At 47.9% G+C, this 18,840-nt stretch overlaps 8 protein-coding genes across 8 annotated transcripts; 6 read left to right on the plus strand and 2 right to left on the minus strand.

Annotated features, from left to right (window-relative positions):
* Positions 1–1,813: 1,813 nt before the first annotated feature.
* Positions 1,814–3,444, plus strand: N7509_004907 (VOC family protein; the record flags this gene model as incomplete). Its single annotated transcript, XM_056629544.1, has 2 exons — positions 1,814–1,989; positions 2,082–3,444. The coding sequence occupies 2 exons, from the start codon at positions 1,814–1,816 to the stop codon at positions 3,442–3,444; spliced, it is 1,539 nt and encodes a 512-aa protein (XP_056488846.1).
* Positions 3,445–4,075: 631 nt separating this feature from the next.
* On the minus strand, positions 4,076–5,428 carry N7509_004908 (S8 family peptidase; the record flags this gene model as incomplete). Its single annotated transcript, XM_056629545.1, has 3 exons — positions 4,076–4,320; positions 4,401–5,046; positions 5,123–5,428. 3 exons carry the CDS (start codon positions 5,426–5,428, stop codon positions 4,076–4,078), a joined length of 1,197 nt encoding a protein of 398 aa, XP_056488847.1.
* A 1,817-nt stretch (positions 5,429–7,245) lies between these two features.
* On the plus strand, positions 7,246–7,842 carry N7509_004909 (uncharacterized protein; the record flags this gene model as incomplete). The annotated part of the gene is made up of 1 exon (XM_056629546.1): positions 7,246–7,842. The coding sequence occupies one exon, from the start codon at positions 7,246–7,248 to the stop codon at positions 7,840–7,842; it is 597 nt and encodes a 198-aa protein (XP_056488848.1).
* Positions 7,843–8,950: 1,108 nt separating this feature from the next.
* N7509_004910 (uncharacterized protein) lies at positions 8,951–10,164 on the minus strand (the record flags this gene model as incomplete). The annotated part of the gene is made up of 2 exons (XM_056629547.1): positions 8,951–9,431; positions 9,512–10,164. The coding sequence occupies 2 exons, from the start codon at positions 10,162–10,164 to the stop codon at positions 8,951–8,953; spliced, it is 1,134 nt and encodes a 377-aa protein (XP_056488849.1).
* Positions 10,165–12,238: 2,074 nt separating this feature from the next.
* On the plus strand, positions 12,239–13,559 carry N7509_004911 (uncharacterized protein; the record flags this gene model as incomplete). Its single annotated transcript, XM_056629548.1, has 4 exons — positions 12,239–12,409; positions 12,469–12,612; positions 12,681–12,748; positions 12,800–13,559. The coding sequence occupies 4 exons, from the start codon at positions 12,239–12,241 to the stop codon at positions 13,557–13,559; spliced, it is 1,143 nt and encodes a 380-aa protein (XP_056488850.1).
* A 970-nt stretch (positions 13,560–14,529) lies between these two features.
* N7509_004912 (uncharacterized protein) lies at positions 14,530–14,900 on the plus strand (the record flags this gene model as incomplete). Its single annotated transcript, XM_056629549.1, has 2 exons — positions 14,530–14,764; positions 14,848–14,900. The coding sequence occupies 2 exons, from the start codon at positions 14,530–14,532 to the stop codon at positions 14,898–14,900; spliced, it is 288 nt and encodes a 95-aa protein (XP_056488851.1).
* A 1,447-nt stretch (positions 14,901–16,347) lies between these two features.
* On the plus strand, positions 16,348–17,109 carry N7509_004913 (YoaK family protein; the record flags this gene model as incomplete). The annotated part of the gene is made up of 1 exon (XM_056629550.1): positions 16,348–17,109. The coding sequence occupies one exon, from the start codon at positions 16,348–16,350 to the stop codon at positions 17,107–17,109; it is 762 nt and encodes a 253-aa protein (XP_056488852.1).
* An 836-nt stretch (positions 17,110–17,945) lies between these two features.
* Positions 17,946–18,630, plus strand: N7509_004914 (uncharacterized protein; the record flags this gene model as incomplete). Its single annotated transcript, XM_056629551.1, has 3 exons — positions 17,946–18,099; positions 18,150–18,215; positions 18,302–18,630. 3 exons carry the CDS (start codon positions 17,946–17,948, stop codon positions 18,628–18,630), a joined length of 549 nt encoding a protein of 182 aa, XP_056488853.1.
* Between the last annotated feature and the right edge of the window lie 210 nt (positions 18,631–18,840).

Here is an 18,840-nt window from a genome sequence, read left to right on the forward strand (position 1 = left end):
TTACTTGTTCCACAACTGGAACTTCTCCGCCATATGTCGAGCATCCCCTTTCTCCTCTCTTCCTACCTGTCATATCTCTTTTGGATCCTTTTTTTTTCATTCATGTCATGATTTATTTCTTTTTGGTTGACGACTTGATTGGGGGGATACCGGATACTCACGAGAATGAGAATTCGGACCGTAATTTGTCTTCATTTCTTTTTGCTCCGGCGAGGGTTCTAGGCCCGTGGAAAGATGGTATTGGGGAATTGTTTGTTGACCATGGCATGGTTTTCTCTTTCCTCACGTTCCGAGAGACACTCGGGCTGGATGGCATTTGGTTCCTTTTCGCCTCCAGTCCTGATCCAGAGCTCTTGCGCAGCCCGTTTCGACTGTGGCGAGACCAGAAAAGTGAACATACAAGATCGGGAAACCAGCCTTGGATCCTGAGATCAGGCACATATTGTGTTGAAAATACAAATATTATTTATTATGATGAATGCCGTTTAATGGCTCTTCTCCATGGCTGCCAGTATCTAGACGTCTAGACCCGTGATTTTTCAGGTGGTCTTCCGCCATTCGCGCCTCGTAGCTTGATCTTTCCTTTTCCCAACGTCAACCCATCTCCATCCGCCTATAGCAGCTTCGAATAGCATGAGGATCCCGACGTGGCAAGGCGCCGCCTCACTTTAGACCTGCGAGACTAAGTCAAAAACCAAGCCAGTCCGTCTGCAGCTAATCGGAAGCGTGCAGCAAGCCGCCGGACGAATCATTCAAACGCCGGCATCACTGCATTTCTACATTTCTGCATCTCTGCCCAGAATGCCTCGCTGCTATTCTCAGCACATGGATTCAATCATTCCATTCGTTCAGCCATGACTCATACTTGATGAACAATAACCACAATAACCTGACTATCGCAATCAAATTCATCGCCGCGCATAGTGGCGGTCAGCACACCTGCCCAAGAACCGCACGACACCGCATCTGCCCCCGGGCTCCACAGGCTCCTCCAGTGCGTTCCAGTCTTGCTCCAGTCTCTCTCGTCGCCTCGTCCAATTTGCTACTGGCGGGGAGAGGCCACTCACGCACGTCCACTCCCCTCCATCCACGATCCCAAGCAGCCCCATCCGCTACGGTTACTGATCCACCCGGGGGTCCCTGCGATGAGCTGGCCCTTTCTTAGCAAATCCTACGGGAACTATCACCTCATCCTACCACTTCTAAAGCTCCCTCACCGAAACGGGCCAGCAACATGATTTGATGGGTCCTCGCCTCGCCCGTGACAGCACCGGCGGCGTTTCACCCTGCTTCCCGACGCGCAGATCGCCCGATCGGGCAGAACTCCTTGTGATCGTGGTTAACTCTCATTCCATACACTACCAGTTTGTACTCCAGTCCTCTCCGTCGCAGAGGGTCCACTTGCCCACTCTTGTCCACTCCGAGTGAGGGGCTCCCTGCAGGCCTCGTTCTCGGTCGACTACTAGGTACTGCGCGGATGACCATTGCATTAGGCTTGGGCATAAGAATTGGGAAAAGGGGGTAGGCCCATGGCAGCTCTCCAGCCTTTTCCCTGCAATTCCACTGGTTCCTGGCAGGTCGCCTTCGTTAGTGGTCTGGTGTGTCATACTTCCTAACTTATATAGACTTGGGTCATTCCCTTCACCGTATATATTCATTCATAAATTACCGACTGTTTGCTTCTATCTCTTGTTTCCTACATATATCTACTCTTGATTCTTCTGTCTCTTCCTTCTACAATCCATCCTTCCTACACCAAAGCGCGTGCAAACCTTCAAGCTGGCACGCCAACTCTCCTCCACTTCCACCCGAGATGCCGCTCTCCCATTTAACTCTGACCGTCTCGCATCTCCCTACCTCGACATCCTTCTTTCTGTCATGTCTCCAGCCTCTGGGATACCAATTTATTGGCCGTCATGACGATTATATCGGCTTCGGCCAGAAGCAGGGCGAACCCGCCGACTTCTGGGTGACGGAGCAAAAACCAGGGTATGTCATTTGATGCAAGCGGTCTTCAGCTTGAAGTCTGAAGGGGTTCTGTTCTGTTTCAAAAAGTTCATATTCTAACTTGAGTTGGATAGGATCTCCACTAGTGCCGTACATGTCGCTTTCCCAGCCCCGACCAAAGATGCCGTGAAGACATTCTTCATTAGTGCTTTGAAGGCCGGTGGAAAGATGCATGGCGAGCCTAGGACTCGTGATTCGCAATCTGGTTACTACAGTGCCGCCATCATAGATTTCGACGGGAACAGTATCGAAGCTGTTTATCGCCCTGGTGCCACGGTCGTTGCATCGGAAGTCGGAGGTCCTACAATAGCCCTGCTGGAAAATGGATCGGTTGTCTCTAAGAGCAGCAAAGCCACCACCACAGTCAGCAAAGCGACCACTTCCAAGAGGACCCAAAGCATTGCACCTCCTGTATCTGAGGCTGGATCGCGAGCTCTTACCAAGGCACCAACTGTGATCGAGCGAGGTGCCCCTTCGGTTGTCTCCCACCAGTCACAGTCACAGCCGCAGGCGAGGTCTATACCACCGCCATCATATACAATGCAGACTCAGACTATCCCGAAAACAGACGATGGAGGCAAAGCCGCCAAGACTATCGTGGGTACTCTCCTAGGTGCTGCTGCAGGTGCTGCAATTGCATACGCCATGGTGAAAGGTGACTCACAACACACCACTGAGTCGGAGACCAAGAGCCAGACCGACAATCAGACCAACAGCCAGGCACCTGGACCTTCGCCTTCGCAATACGTAAAGAACTTTGCTCAACTTATGGCACCATCTCAAGCACTCCAGGAAGAGGAGCAACAACAGTGGCGGGCCATCGAAGCACCCCCTGCACGCAGCGTCTACACCTCCGCCTCAGGTCCCCGCTCTACCATGAGCCGCAGCGTCGCCTCCAAGAATCCTCGCGCCAGCACCGTCTACGAAGCAACCGAATTCTACGACGATCACGGACGCCGCGCCTCAGACGGCAGTGTCTTCAGCATCCCAGAAGACATCCCCCTCCGCGCAATCGAGTACCCACCCCAGGGCAACGACTCGCAGCGCTTCCCCTGCAGCCCCAGTACCTTCATCAGCAGCTACGCAGCCGACAAGCCACGCTCCCGCTCCCTGGCCGGACCAGGAAGCGTCCATTCCGCCTCAACAATCAAGGCATCGCAGTCCCAGAGCACATCCCGGCGTCACAGCCACGACGACAGAAACAGTTACATCTCCAGCCACCACTCACGCGCATACCACACCTCAACTTCCACCCACAGCCGCCAGGGCAAACCATCCAGCAAAGCCCCCAGTGCCGCAGGCAGCACGGCCTCATCGACGCGCTCGGCGCGCAATATACCGCTCCCGCCGGTTCTGCAGCGACGTACTACAGCGCCGCGCCAAGCCATGGCAAGTCGCATCTGTCAGCACGCGAAGTCCCTCTCCCTGAGAGTGTGATTGATTTGGATGTGAGGTCGAATGTTACGCCTGACGACTCTATTAGTCAGGTTGGTAGTCGCTCGGATAGATCGCATCATTCGCATCATTCGCATCATTCGCACCGCTCGCACTCGAAAGCTGGCTCGAAGGCCGGCTCGAAGCATTCGTCTAAATCCAAGTACGGTCTTCCTGTCATTCCGGCTGATAGTGTTAGTCAGGCTTCTTCTCAGCATACTGTTAAGGCTGGTGGGAGTCGGGCTCCTTCGCATTTGGGGAGTCGTCGTGGGAGCCAGGTTGTATGATTTGTACACTGGCACTTGTTGGATGGATTTTTTCTCTTCTTTCATTGCCTCATTTCTCATTTTTCATTCGTCATTTTCATATTTCATTTGCATTTTTTGCGCGGAATCACATACAGACATACATACATAAACAGACGATTCGGGGACGATTGCATTCAAGAACATAATATCTCAATGAAACACATTTGAATAGAAAGGTCATCATATTGCTATCTGAAACTATGATAAACTTGAAGATGTTCCAAAGTTGGCAGCACAGTACTACCAGTAGTATCGCCAGTCTGGTACCAGACACAGTACTAGTAAGTCTTTCCAGCCTAGCTGTCTGAATACATCATCGCGTCCATTCAATTGGCGTTGATACCGTTGAACAGCAGCTTCTTGGTAGTGCCGGATGGAGCGCTGGAGATAGACGAGATAGCAAGCTCGGCAATACGGGCGCAAGCTTTATCAGCGGTCACACCCTCGAGAGCCATCAGGTAGGCAGCAGCACCAGCAACATGTGGAGCAGCCATAGAGGTTCCAGACAGGGTCTTTGAGCCACCACCAGGGAATGCGGCCGTGATGTCCTTCCCAGGAGCATAGAGGTCGACTGTAGTAATCATGATACCGTCAGCACACTTTCCTGAGTGATAAGCACACTTCGCAATAAAGAATAGGGGGAGCTCTCACCAATGGAACCGAAGTTGGTGAAGGAAGCACTGCCGTCTGAGTTGGTAGAAGCGGCGATAGTGCATACATTCGGAGCAGAAGCAGGAGAGCTGTTCTTCGCATCCTGGGCTTCATTACCGGCAGCAACAGAGAGAAAGACACCGGACTTAACGACATTGGTAGCGGCGTCATTCATAGCCTTAGAAACGGCGCCACCCAGAGACATGTTCATAACAGACTTTCCAGTGACACCGCGGGACTTTGCATCTTTAACAGCCCAGTCCATGCCCGAGATGACTTGCGAATTAGTTCCAGAGCCATCGGCAGCAAGGACCTTGACAGCAACGACAGTGGCCTTCTTTGCGACACCGAACTTGCTGCCCACCGCAGTAGACGCAGTATGAGTGCCATGGCCATTACCGTCAGTGTCATCATTGTCAACAGTGTTGGTGCCCCATTCAGCGCGCCCTCCGAAGTCGGAATGCCCAATATCAATCCCAGTGTCGACGCCATAGACCACGATGCCCTCGCCAGCACTAGAGTCATACACATAGTCGGTAGCACCGGACTTTTTGCTAGAAATGCGAGCGAGGCCCCATGAAGGAGCATTGGGCTGAACCACATTCGCGCTCGCGTTCACAATCATGTCTGGTTCAACGTATTTGACCTATATTTCCACTTGTGGGTCAGATTGCAACACGCTCTTGAGGAATCAACTTGAGCGATGAAATGAAACTCCATACCGCCGGGTCACTGGCAATGCTTTTGACGGTGTTGTCATCGAAGCTAGCGATGTATCCTTTCATGCCATTGATTTCGAAATGCTCCCCTGGTCCAGACTCGCCATTCTCGCGCCTCGTGAGACGAGCATGAACATCTGCAGCCCAGTCACGGTGCTTTTCGAACTCCATGGTGCTAACGCCATCATTCATGACAACAATGTAGGAGCTGGGAATAACGGCGTCTGTATCACTGACGGTCAGGAGTTTACCGGCATTGACGACTGCCAGAGTCGCAAGGGACGTGGCGAGGAGGTTTAGGAAACCCATGATTGCTGTTAGAAATGATGAAGATGATGATGAAGATACTGAGAAGAATCCTCGACTTGGGAGTAAAAAGAGTCCCTTTTATAACATACTGAGAGATGGAGAAGAAGCCCATCGCCGCCGGTCTTCCGGGCTCAACTCCATCTCATCTTCAGACCTGGTGATGGGAAATGCCGGACCTTGACTGAAAATGATTAGAATAAGCAGAACAAAGCATCGCTTTAGGCAAAGATCTGAGTACTGATTTTGGACCACCCTTCTTACTAATTGAACCAATATTTTTGCTACTTGGACCATGGCCCTTCTCAATCTAGATTAGTATGTATCTCTAATACAAATCTAGATATAACTCTGCTATACAGCAGCATAGTAAAAGTTTGCAACCTCTTGTTGGACTCTACCTAGGTATCTTAGTCTTCTGTCTTTGAATAGTTAACATACTAGTAGCTATCTGAAATGGAATAGATCAGTCTATTTATTAGATCTTAGGTGACTACTACTAGTCTACTATTCATTCAAAGATTGTCGATGATAGTAGGCATAGAGGGTTGCAAACTTTAGTTGTATCCCTATATCGAAATTCGTATGGGGTTTACATACTAATCTGAATTCAGAAAGAACATAGTCCATTTAGCAAAAAGGGTGGTCCAACTAGCAGTGCTCAAAGATCTTTCTTCGATTAAGTGACCCGACACGATGCCAAGATACCAAGAAATCAACGATTGTAACACCCTTATCAACAGCGCAAGTTGTGCAGGTATAGCAATTGCCTAACGCAAGCCCAGACCCAGGTGATCGGCATATATGGTAACCCCAGGGGATTGCGAGATTTAGGGTTCATCTAATCCTATAGACAATTCTTATGCGCACAGGGCAGTCTAATGCGGAGGGTGTGAGTGTGAATCTTGGCGGCTGACTTTTAGATTGATTGCGACTCTGTGCCCGTCGGTAGTCCGATGGATAGTCTAGGTTTGTATTCTGGCTTCTCTCTTGTTCGAAATCCCCTAGGTTTGAGCTTTCCCCGCGCTCCTTGGCGATGTTCTGTGTCCGTTAGAGAAAACACAGCCATAAGGTGATGTCGCTGAATGTTGAATCGATTATCACGATAGAAGTTTTGCCTTCATATACAGTGAGTCGTCAGCACAGGATAACTACTCTCAAAATTGCCGCAGTGATAGAAACTTTCATTGTCAGGTATTGAGGTCCACTGGATTCTGGCTAGGTCAAAGCGGCTGCATAAAGGATGACTTCGATCTATCACCAATCATCAGTAGGCAACCTATGAGGGGTTCATAACTCACTGTGCCCGCAGCTTTGATCATTTTTTAGCTCATCAAAGGTTGGTCAAATGGTTTCAGCTGGCGCAAGATGGTCGTTCACAACTCACCGTGCTCGTGCCTAGATGAGATCCCCTGATACCAGCCATAATACAGTATCACTATCATACCCGTGGGAACGCCAAGGCCAGGGCTGTGTTTCACTACCCCTCTGTCGGGCTCTGGAGTATTAGAGTACTACTATGTTGATAATATTAATTAAGCTTTCTGATTGGTTAATGCTAGAGCCAGAGGGATTGAATGGAATGAATGATGATGATGGATGGATGCTATGGGAAGGACACTAGATGATGCTATCTACAATATGTCTATACCCAGATTGTCTTGGCAAAGTCGGTTAGCCATAGGCGACCTTGGCATAAATCTAGCAATGTCGAGTCTTGGAACTTTCCACTTTCATCTACTCATCGCTTCTCCCTTTCAACCCCCATCTGCTTCATTTGATCTGGCCTAGCGCACCGTGAGCTCAGTGAATCCGCAGACATGGATGAGCTCCAGAACAGACTGGAAACTATCTCAGACTGGGGATACGTCATATATCGCACTACCTACACCGTGGAATCTGATACTGCTTTCCCTCGCGCTATCAGATATATCGAAGCCTGCCTGAAAAGCGAATTCTTTGATGAGGTGACGCCAAATCTTAGACCTCGTGATGACGACCCTGTTCAAATTTGGTCCCGATATAAGTCGACAATCATAGAAGACCGCGCGCAATTTGCTGGGGCCTCTATCAAGACCGTTCGAAATCATTTTGAGACATGGGTAGATGCTCAAGAAGCTCGCGATTCATTTAACAAATTTCGAATGTGCATCATTATTGATGAAGAATCCCTACAAACACTCAAGGACGGATCAGTGGAGGATGTCGAAAATGATGACGATGAACTACGAATGGTGAAGGTGCTCGAAGCATTCCCGATTGTCAATTCACCAGACAGGTTTCCCGGATGGATGAAATGCTGGGCACATGCACTGTGGTTTCTCTGGTCTAATATGGGGGATGGCGATGAGATGAGGATGCTATATAATTCAATCGAGATTGGTGACACCATATTTGACGGGGTATTTTGCGGGTGACCCGATCGAGTTGGTGGCATCAGCATCTAGATAACAGAATATAAGGGGGTCAAGGTGCTTTATGTCTGGTTTGATGATTATCCTGTCTCGGAGCATCACGAGAGACAGTACACTGCAGCGCTCTATAGGCAAACCGGCTCAATACCAGGTCAGCCAGGGCAATTTGGCTGAGCGTCCAGTGGTTTTAATTCAATTCAGTCTTCAAGCCTTCGAGTCTAGAGTTTCTCATAAGCAACTTGAAAGTACTACTACCACTAGTAAAATATACTACAGTCGAGAAACCTTGAAATGCATACCTACTAGGTGACAATCAGTATCTTTCTGCCTGTTAGTTAGCAGACGAGACGTTGCGCATAGTAACTTACCAGGTACTGATAATGATATCCAAAACCGTACCTAGATATGCAGCATGTCATCCATGTCGTCCGATGAACCTCACTGCAGAATCCACACAACTGACGGGGTACTAGCAATGCAATGCAAAATGCGAGACCCGCATCACATGTACGAGTTTAACGGAGTCTCGGGAAGTCCCGTCTTTCTGAAGGATGGACCACTTTTGGCCAAGAATACCGCTAATGCAGCTCCTATCACATTTGCGGGTAGACACGGCCTATGACACTCAAGGGAACCCAGTCCCCCCTGTCGGTTTTACCGACATCGACAGGCATTACTGGAATGTAGTACTGATGGGAATATGATGAATGCTATTGTTCTTGACATAAAGCTTGTCTTCCAGGGGGTTTTTGAGCTCTCTAGTGGGCTGTTTTGCGGTTTGGATAAAATTTGATTGGTCTGTTGAGGTCTCTTGGATGCCGGTGTTTACTTATTCCTGGTGTGCCACGTGGTGGTTACAGTGCATTGAAGGATCGACTTCACGTCATGTGTTTATGGAGAAGGTATGTAGTTCTGGTATGTATGTACTGTATGTAGGCACATAAGGACGCACTTCCGTATTAATGCAGTACTATTGAGATGACGAATAATCCGAAAAAGAAAGGATGCGCTGAGGGAATTATTGTTGATATCATTTCGTTTCAAGCATCAGATCAATAAAACGACCAAAAAATTCGAGCTGGAAAGGGCATCTTATGTTTTGCTTAATTTTTCACTCCTTTTCTTCCTTGATTTCAGGTGATTTCTGTTTCGCCGCAGCTGCGGCCGCCGCTTCCGCTTCCACCTTCTCCTTCTTCTCCTTCTTCTCCTTCTCCTTCTCGTCCCTCGCCTTCTCCTCCTCGGGGAAGGGCTTTCTGGCCCAAACTCGCCTTGTGCGTTGGTATGGGTGGTGATGTGGGTTCAGCAGCGCCTTTCTCATCTGAGCATTGTAAACTCGCACCTCCTCCTGAGTCCATGGCTCGGGATCTCCGAACTTGGTCATTAGGAACATGGTGTATCCCTCGATACCGGTCAACCAGTGGTGGAGGTTGATTGAGCCGAGCTCCTTCTTAGACTTTTCGCGAGGCCATGGGCCGATGGGCCACTTGGTTGCTTTTTCGTGAATGTCGACGAAGCCGGCTTTTGCGATGGAGTCGCGCATCGTTTTCACGAGATCCATGCGCTTGCCGGATTTGTTGGCGGCAGCGTCACACCTGATATGCCCAGTAATCAGATGATGGCTCGGTGGGAAGGGGGAATAATTACTTCATCCGTAATGGGAGTCCTTTCATACCTTGGTCCAATATCATATAGAACATTATCCTCCGCGATACTCGCATCATCACAATAAACATTGGGGTGAATTTCAAACTGTTCAATCCAACCACCAGGCTGGAGGTTGTCATAACACTTCTTCATAATATCCGCCGTCTCCTCAGGCGTAAACGCGCACGCCAAAATCCGAAGATGAATGAGGTCAAACTTCTGACTCCACGTCCAGTCCTGCGTCACATCATCCACCTCCAGAACACAGTTAGGCGGTAACCAGGTAACGGGCGGCGGGAAGAGATCCACGCCACGAACCCAAGCTTCGGGGAACATATCCGCGACATCAACGGCCCACGATCCCTTTCCCGTACCAATATCGAGGACATTCTTGGGTTCGATGGGTGCGTGGAAGAGCGGGTTTTCTTCAGCGGAGTCTCCGACGATCGCGGCGAGGTGAACGGCGTCGTAGGTGTCGAACTGCTGCTCGTCGGCGGGGAAGGCGTACTCGTCTTCCTTTAGGGATTGGTAGCGACGGCCGTTCTCCATGATTCCGCGATAGATAGAGGACCCGATTGAGGTGGTCTCGGAGTTCCAGTCGCGGGGGTCATATTCATCTTGGCGGAGGTGCACGTCTGGATCGACGGCGATGGTGATTTCGTTCGCATTCGCTGACGACATGTTGGGATGAATGCGTGCGCTAAGTGGCGGTTGGGTATGTGGGTGAGTGTATACCTAGGTATGTGCGGGTGTGGGAAAGGGGAATACAAGTACAAGTAGCCGAGCTTTAAGGGACTACTAATATATGATAATGATTGACGCTTTGACTGAAGAAATCAATGGTGCGGGTCCAATGGGTACGGGACGGGAATGGGGGAGGGGGGTTCAACCTTGAAAAAAGTGTTATTTTACTTTACAGTCCTTATTACTCCGTACAGTCCTTACAGTACTTTGGTTTGACGCTAGAAGCCTGAGCGCCACTTGCACTGGCACTACACTGGTTGCCCAGGTGTACTTTTGTTCGTGTAGGTTTGGCGAAATGTTAACGAGGGGAACCATCCGATCCCCTTGGGCTGCTGTCATGCACGGGATGGTTTGTTAAAAAATTTAATTGAAAGTCTGATTGCGCCCGCTTGCATAGCAGACACAAGCACAAGGACTTTGTACTGCATTAACACTCAGACTAAGACTGCGCCAACTCCGTATCAGACAGGGGGCCCCCCATGTTCTCCCGCCGCCCCCGGTCGCATTTCGGTCGCACCATGATTCTAGTGGTGGAAATGATTCTGGTGACATCGTATGAGCAGGGCAATATGTGACCCTGCTAGCTATCCTAGTACAAGGATGGTAATGACAGCGGGGCGGGGCGAAATAAAGGCCTGGCTCTGGTTCTGGTTATGGTTCTGCTGGGGAAATGTGCGATTGTGGATGCAGTTTCCGAGAAGCTAAATTTCAACTAGCATACGCGGTAACACTGACATCCTCGATTTTTGTCGCGAACACTAATATTATATATTGATCTCTCAGTCTGCCGAAACAACTATTTTCGGCTCTCAGGGTTGCCTCGAGACTGATATCTGCCATCTTTCAGCGAGATACTAGTATGGACATGACACTTGAATTGGCGTAGCACATTCTTTGCCATGCAAAAGTACTACGGCTAGCTTGAACTGTACTAGGTATTTTTCAGCTGCTCCGGCGGATGATTGTCCAATTTGAATCCATTAATACTACGAGTACGGAGTACTTCAGGCCTAGCGTAAGAAAGGAAGACTATGATTTGGTCGACATTATCCTGACTATCACGACCTCTCTCGAATTTAAAGTGTTGCGGGGTTATTTGTATGTTTACAGCATAGTGCCCGGTCAGAATGATATGGGTGAGTAGGTGATTAAGTTGCATTGATTCCCGTGATATAATAAGAAGCAGCCATGAAAGAGCTAATAACTCCAGATCGGAGTCTGCTTGAAGGAAATAAAATTATCAGTACTGCGAGAGGGTTGTCAACTTCAACAAAAGATATCCATGAAAATTACCGTCCGGTGCCCTCATGCGGGACCTCTTTCCATGAGCTCCTTCTAGCTAACAGCAGGCAATCAGTATGTTGGTATATTCGACTTCGACTCCCGAGGTCGATTATTTATTTGGCGACAAGAGGAAAGCAAATAAAATTTCTCTTCAAGTTCGATTGTCCGTGAGTTTCACCTTGGGTTCTAGTAGACTATGAGTATAGATGGACAGAACAGGCCCGCACCCCGGGCCAAAGGCAGAGTGCCACCGTCAGAACTCAATCTCTAGCTTAAAAAAACATACTCGTACTCTAATTGGAAACAAGCTTCGGAGTAGGCCTCGTGCGACCGCAGGCATTATGACGCAGTGTTCCATTTTTTTCTAAAATTAAGGGGAATGAGCTTTATTAAAGCTGCCAGGCATTGGACGATCTTTGAGCTGATCAAGCACCTTTCCGAGGCAGTGTTGCAGCGGCCTAATGCACATTGTTTTCGCTTACAAGGATTAATTCCACTATTGATTGGCATCCCAGTCACTCTTTCCTTATGTTCTCATAGTGGGCGGATCTCTTATGGGCCAATCATAACTTGATTCAAGATCCTGGCGGCTAACCTCAGTCATCAGCTCAACATCTTCGTTTGGGGGCGGCTCAGGGGGCTTTTTCCTACTTCAATGGACTTGAATGAACTTCTGAACTATTAGGATGGTCGGTGTGTTCTGAGTTGAATCTTCGTACGATTGAGCATGGCCTTATCCTCGCCCCGGCAACGCTTTGGACGATTCTGCCTCCTGCTAGCCGGGATATCTTTCTTCGTTCTCACGCTCTGGCCGACCGGTCGGAGGACGATTTTCGGCAGTCCCAACCCTCAACGGGGCTGGGATAACTTGGATACCATCACAAATGGAACATTAGGAGTAAGACTCTTTTTTCCGAAGGCAGAAAAAACGAAGAAATTTTTCTAACGAGATGACAGTTCGAAAAGATATTTTCGATTAATCTCCCGACGCGCCCGGATAAGAAGGACAACATCATCCTTGGGTCCGCGGTGAGTGACTTGAAGGTCGACTGGATCGACGGTGTCAATCCCGAGGAGATTAGTCCGAAATCTTATCCCTACGTAAGAGTCTCCCGAAACTCAAATCATTTGCGAGAGTTACTAGTAGTCGTACTGACGAAATATCTTAGAACTGGAATTTCGATCATGAGCCGACCGAATATGCCGCTCGCCGAGCTCATCTCGATGCGATCCAACGGTATGCCATCGGACATTCTTCAACTTCCACTTTGTACTAATCGTATCTTAGAGTGGTTGAGCAAAGGCTAAGCAGTGCCATTATAATGGAAGATGATGTCGATTGGGATGTCTCCGTCAAGAATCAATTTCACAGCTTCGCCCTTGCTGTGCGAGCTCTTCAATACCTGAGTGTCAATCAAATCCCAACCCACTCTCCATACGGTGATGATTGGGATGTCTTCTGGCTAGGACATTGTGGCATGGAATGCAAAACTCAAGAACCCTACGCTCTGAACTCGAATGACCCTACAGTCCCAGCGACCCGCCATTTCCTCCCTTACTGGCGCGACCCGCCCCCTCTCGAACGACCCGACGACGCTCGATTGACGTGTGCGCTTAAAGATGGAGTGTGCTCAAACTTTTACGCTGTAAGCCGCCGAGGCGCCCAGCGAATCCTCTCTGCTCTTTCTGTCAATCCATCCGGTTTAGCAGAAGAGATTGATATCGGAGCTCAATTCGACGTGTCGCTTGGCCGTATGTGTGGACATGGTTATCTGAGGTGTTTCTCATCATACCCATCCTTGACCGGGTCCTTCCGAGCCGCGGGGACTGCTGCGAAGTCCTCTGATATTCATAGCGAGGAAGGAGATAACTCGGACTTTGTCAGCCGGGGAGTGATGTACAGCACCATGCTCAATATTAATCGAATATTGAGGGGTGGGCGTGCGGTGCATTCTACGTGGGATGATGTTGAAGTTCCAATTATCGACTCCGAACTCTTGTCAAACCATGGTGGGAAAACTTCTGTCATTGTGAATGAGGACCCGTGATGACATTCAAGAGGTATTTACGATTTCAGCTTCCACCAAGTACGTTTTTCCAATCACAAAATCACATCTTAGAGAGTGTGGAAGTGAGATATCGCAAACCCGCACGGTGGGAGTTCACAAATGTCACGTTTTGCACACCTGGGCACCTTTGAATCTTTGGTATATGTTTTGGGTGAGTAGAAAGTAATCGCTTCCCAGATAGGACGTAGAATTGACTACTTCTGGTATAGAAACTTGAAGGTGACTTATAGATGCTGCCGGATATCTATTCATACGCTGTAAGCAATAAATATAACTTCTTTTGAACTAAGAGTACTACTAGAGCCTAAATTGACCCCATCGGTTCCATGCCTCAGGCGCTTAGAATCTATTAGTTTCCTTTACCAGCCCCAAATAGAGCGCCCAGTTGATCCATGCCCCATATCCATGCCAATTAATTCGTGGAGGATATAAGTTATCATAAAATAGCCATTTCAAAATCTTGGAGAGCTGTCTCTTCTTTATCATGAAGATAGAAATAATAAAATCTCCAGGGCTGCTGAATCTTCAACCTGCTGAATCTTCAACTGGCTTTTCCAGGGATACACTGGCCGTGTTTCAAGCTATGCCTGCTAGTTCCAGCCCCAACTCCGTTAGTGCATTGAGCCCAGATCAAAAATACGATAGGCATAGACTGTCTCCACCAAGCCCAACATTTGATTGAACAGCTATTTCAGCTCCTGCATTAAGGCGCTGTATACCCTGTCAAGCACAGCATTAGTTTCGCCTGGTGCGGCGGCTAGTAAGATGAAGACCTACAAGTTGAGGCTCGAAGGATTCTGTGTACAGACCCCCTTAATTACCCTAATCCTTTCTAACTCACCATATTCCCCCTTCATCATTACATCGCACTCCTCATTTCCATCAAAAGCGTCAATTTTCCTGCACTCGGCACTTCTCTGAAGAGCTTGTTTGTGAGGTGTTGGTCACCATGTGGCTTTCTGGTCCCTTTTTATTACTTCTGGCTGTAATAATCACGCTTGTTGGAGCCAGTGATGGCAAAAACTATTTCACCAACCCAGCCTCTAATACTGGTATTAACCCTGTTTGGGCACTGGGTGACACGCAAGTCATATCTTGGAAGACAGAATTAGGGGTATTCAATGTCTCCATTTGGCAACAGAGTTTGGTGCAGGAAAGTGCTGCTAGCCAGGGAAACATATACGGTAAGAAGGGAATATATCGTTTCAGGGACCTCGACCGAAACAATTGAGCGATGCTAACGCTATATAGCCAAAATTCATTCTAGCGACAAAGTCACCAACTTCACTTGGGCCGTTCAGCTTTATGGATTTGACCTAGACTATTCAAACGTCTTCTTTCTCTGGATAAATCCAGATGGGCCAAACGGCTTCACCTCGAGCTTTTTCAATATCACCGAATCGTCATCGACTACTACCACTGCCTCCACCACTTCATCTACGGCCACCTCCACAGACGCCATTATTTCGAACGTCGCATCACCGTCTACAACAAGCTCTACATCTAATTCTGCGACCGCATCATCATCATCGCCTTCTGAAATGTCACAAACTTCAAAAATCGCAATTGGGGTGGGTGCAGGTATTGGTGGATCGATACTATGTGCACTGGTAATTTTGGTCTGGCTGAAATTGCGCTCAACTGGGATGCTAGCAAAAAGCAATAACCAATTACCGAGCGAGATAGGCCCAAGTCCACAGTGGCCTGCGACCCAACAACATATATTATCATCACCCCGAGAGGTACATGGCACCAGCGCCTCTACCTACGTCCCCGAGCTACCCAATTCGCCCTTCAAATAATGAAAGCATCATATAATAAGCGATTTAATGAAGGTTACTGAAGATCCGGACTACTCATAATCGGCGTCTGAGACCTCTATGCTTTTGTTCGAGTAAAAATTATCAAGATACTAGTATCATTCATTGAGTGTGAAGTTTATTATTTGTTTTCTACTTATCAGAGAAACGGGCCCTCTCGCAACTTGTATTGAGGGTGGTGATCGTTTTATGTAAAACCTTGGAACCGCACTCAGTTCTCCACTTGGAGGTAAGTTGACCTTAGAATAGAAAACTTGGCTTCCATCATAAGCTAAAATTCCTGTCCCTCAAATGACCCGCAAGGGAAAAGCGAGACGTATACATACCTTGACTCAAGCCTAATGATAATACTGAGCAAATAAAATCAAAGACATTCGTGAATAGTCTTTCTTGGCAAATTTTCGGTCTTAGTCGATTGTTACCAGAAACAGATGCAGACGAGTGTGTGAAACTCGCAGGTGCGACTGATAGCGCGTCACTTACCATATGGTTCCCCAAATTCAAGACGGGAAAGGCGCAAAAAAGCAGGTAATTAGTCCGCCGCATGCCCTGAATCTTGGCCTTCCCCACTAATGTGGTCGATCTTAGCTCTTTCATGGGATCGGAATTCCACAACCCCTCGAACCCCCGTGTAGATACGTCAGCTCGGAATGTTGATCGATCTAAATTGTAAATGACCCTTACAACAATTAATCTTGCACTTGAATATAAGGACTTCAGATACATACTAATTTCCCGAACATGAAGAAGACGCCTTTCTTAAAAATACAAAGCCCGAAAACTGTCCTCTGAGCCACATTTCTGAAAATTCATTTTGTCGACAGTTCTTGCATATTTCCCCCAAAACTCGATAGAACGTACATAATCGCCTACAGGAGTTAGTTTCACTGGTCTGAAATCACGTCGAGTTGTGCTTGCTAACCGTCGTAAGAACAATAACATTCATCATGGCGCTATCAATCTCTGATTCCGAGAAAGATCACAAACCCACCGTCAAAGAATTCTTTGATGAGGACATCGCTGAAGACATACTCCTCGAAAGCGAACTTCTCCTCCTGTCCTTCGCGACTGGCATTCAGGATGCCGCCGCCTGGCCGGACTATATGTGCTTTGCCTCCAATCAAACAGGAAATACACTCTTTCTTGCTATCGGAGTAGCAGGTCTCACCCACGATGCATTCAGCTTCGCAAACATTGGAGTGAGCCTGAGTCTTTTTATCGCCGGGGGGTTTATAATGGGCCAGCTGGGAAATTACTTCGGGGTGAGACGACGACTGTGGCTTTTGATTAGCAACTTCACTCAAACAGCGCTGGTATTCTGTGCTTTGATGATTCAATATTCCTGGCCCATTCAGCGCGATGGACCTGCCGCCCTGGCAGTTATTGCATGTCTCGCATTTTCGTCGGGTGCACAGGTTGCCATGGCCCGTTCTTTGAAGATCACGGAAATTACAACTGCGATGGCGACGGCGGCTTTCATCGATGTGGTTATTGATCCAAGCTTGGCGAAGATCAAGAATCGGTTGCGAAATCGCAGAGTTATGTTTCTCGTCATGTTGACGTTGGGTTGTTTTGTTGGTGCTTTCGCACAGCGTGAGGTCAGCTCTTCATTTCCAATTCTGCTCTGTGCTATCGCGAAGGCAATGGTCAGTGTGGCATTTTTGTTCAACCGGCCAATTACGCCAGTCGCAGCAGATTCGAAAGTTTAGCGTGTATAGTATACACAACTAGAAATTTAATGTTCTCACGAATATAGATTCATAACGATACTCTAATTTTGCGGAATTAATCTCCATCCTAAAACTTTGAAACTAAACCAGAGAGCTTCAAATGTTAAAGCATATCCTTGGCAAACATCTTTTTTATCACCGGCACTCACATCCTGGGGCCCAGCCGATGAGATGCAAGTCCAGGATGTAAGAGATCGAAATTAGGCTGTTAGATTTGAGCCAAACAAATCAAGTGTTTGGGGTGTATCAAACAGGTTATTCCATTGGCGGCAATTAGCCCGCAGACCTGTTTTTCTTTCCAGCCAATCGCTTCTATAGTCCGAACTCACAATTCCACCACGAAGCCTCGTGGGCATACAAGACTAAATACTGACCAGGAGTTCACCGCTCCCGGCATTTACTCATGATTCTGCAAGCTGGTTGGTCTCGAGAAGTCAAGTGCGCCTCTTTCAAAGTTTCAACTAGGAAGATGTTCTTCGAATAGAACCGGCGAGAGAATCCCTCGGGCATAAATGTGGACCACATCCGAGTGAGATCCCACCAAAAGATTCTTTTGAGTATAAGCAACTGGTAAGCTAGTACCTAACTGGCATAGTGAGACAACAAAGTTAGGTATGCCGGGAGATTATGGACTCCCACTAACACCCTTAAATTTTGAGGTGGCTTTGGCCGCGTCATTTTCAGGCGGGTCCACGTCCACTACAACCCCGTTCTACTAACAGATGAAGAATAGGATTCATACTAGTAGTATATAAAGCCCAAGGTTTGTCATTTCGCTTCAAACAGACAGGAAAAGAAAACTAATAGCCGCCACCATGAAGCTTTCCATCGTCGCGATGGTCTTGTCGTTTCTCTCCCACGCCACGGCGGTACCTGCAGGGAATGATCTCGAGAAACGCGACTCGACTCCTTTCAAACTTGTTGCATACGGAGTTGCATCATCCTATATTGATATATTCTTTTCCGACGGTTGGTCTTTCCTGTTTCAAACTAGATATTTCCGCTCATGTCTACTCTAGGGCTTGCTTATGCCGGCGATGCTTCGCTGTGGGAAGCAGAGGGCAATGTTGTTACCGATGTTACCTGTGAGACCATATCCCTACTACTTTTCCAACCATACTTTTATATACGATGACATATTACCCGAGCATTCGGGGCTAACCATAAATAGTCATAATTCAGAATACCGAGCTTAACACCACTGCCACTCCCGTCTCGAAGCTTGATGCGGGAACCCTTCTCTACATTAGACCCGTCGAAAATGAAGTTTTGTCGGTCGGCTTCACTAAAAATGGTCATGATACTCCTTCAGATGCAGCGACAAGCAACTTCATCTTCTACGGAACCTATCTGATGTGGGAGGAGTCTAGCGGAACTTTATCGTCTTCGTTCCGCCTCTTGCCAATGAATGTGTCGGGCATATACCAACTCTTTTATGATTACTCGAACCTTTATCCTTCGGGATATGCGATTCCAGTCATCAAGTCTGTGAATGTCTGATACTCGGTAGAGAAATACTAGTAGTATGACTTTTCCCAGCACCGAAATTAACTTTCTCGTACTATGTGCCTAGAAGTAGATATTCAAAGGTTAATTTCTGGAAGCCGGTCACGGAAGCTTAGCTTTCCACTGAAACATTGGGAGATCCTAGCGAAGGAGGCTAGTCGCGTCAAAAAAATAACTAATCGCATATATTTCAGCGGGGCTTTT

The sequence above is a fragment of the Penicillium cosmopolitanum genome (genome assembly GCF_028827165.1).
Source record: "Penicillium cosmopolitanum strain IBT 29677 chromosome Unknown utg000006l:49.0-5199605.0:1.0-5204138.0, whole genome shotgun sequence".
NCBI classification, from domain to species: Eukaryota; Fungi; Ascomycota; class Eurotiomycetes; order Eurotiales; family Aspergillaceae; genus Penicillium; species Penicillium cosmopolitanum.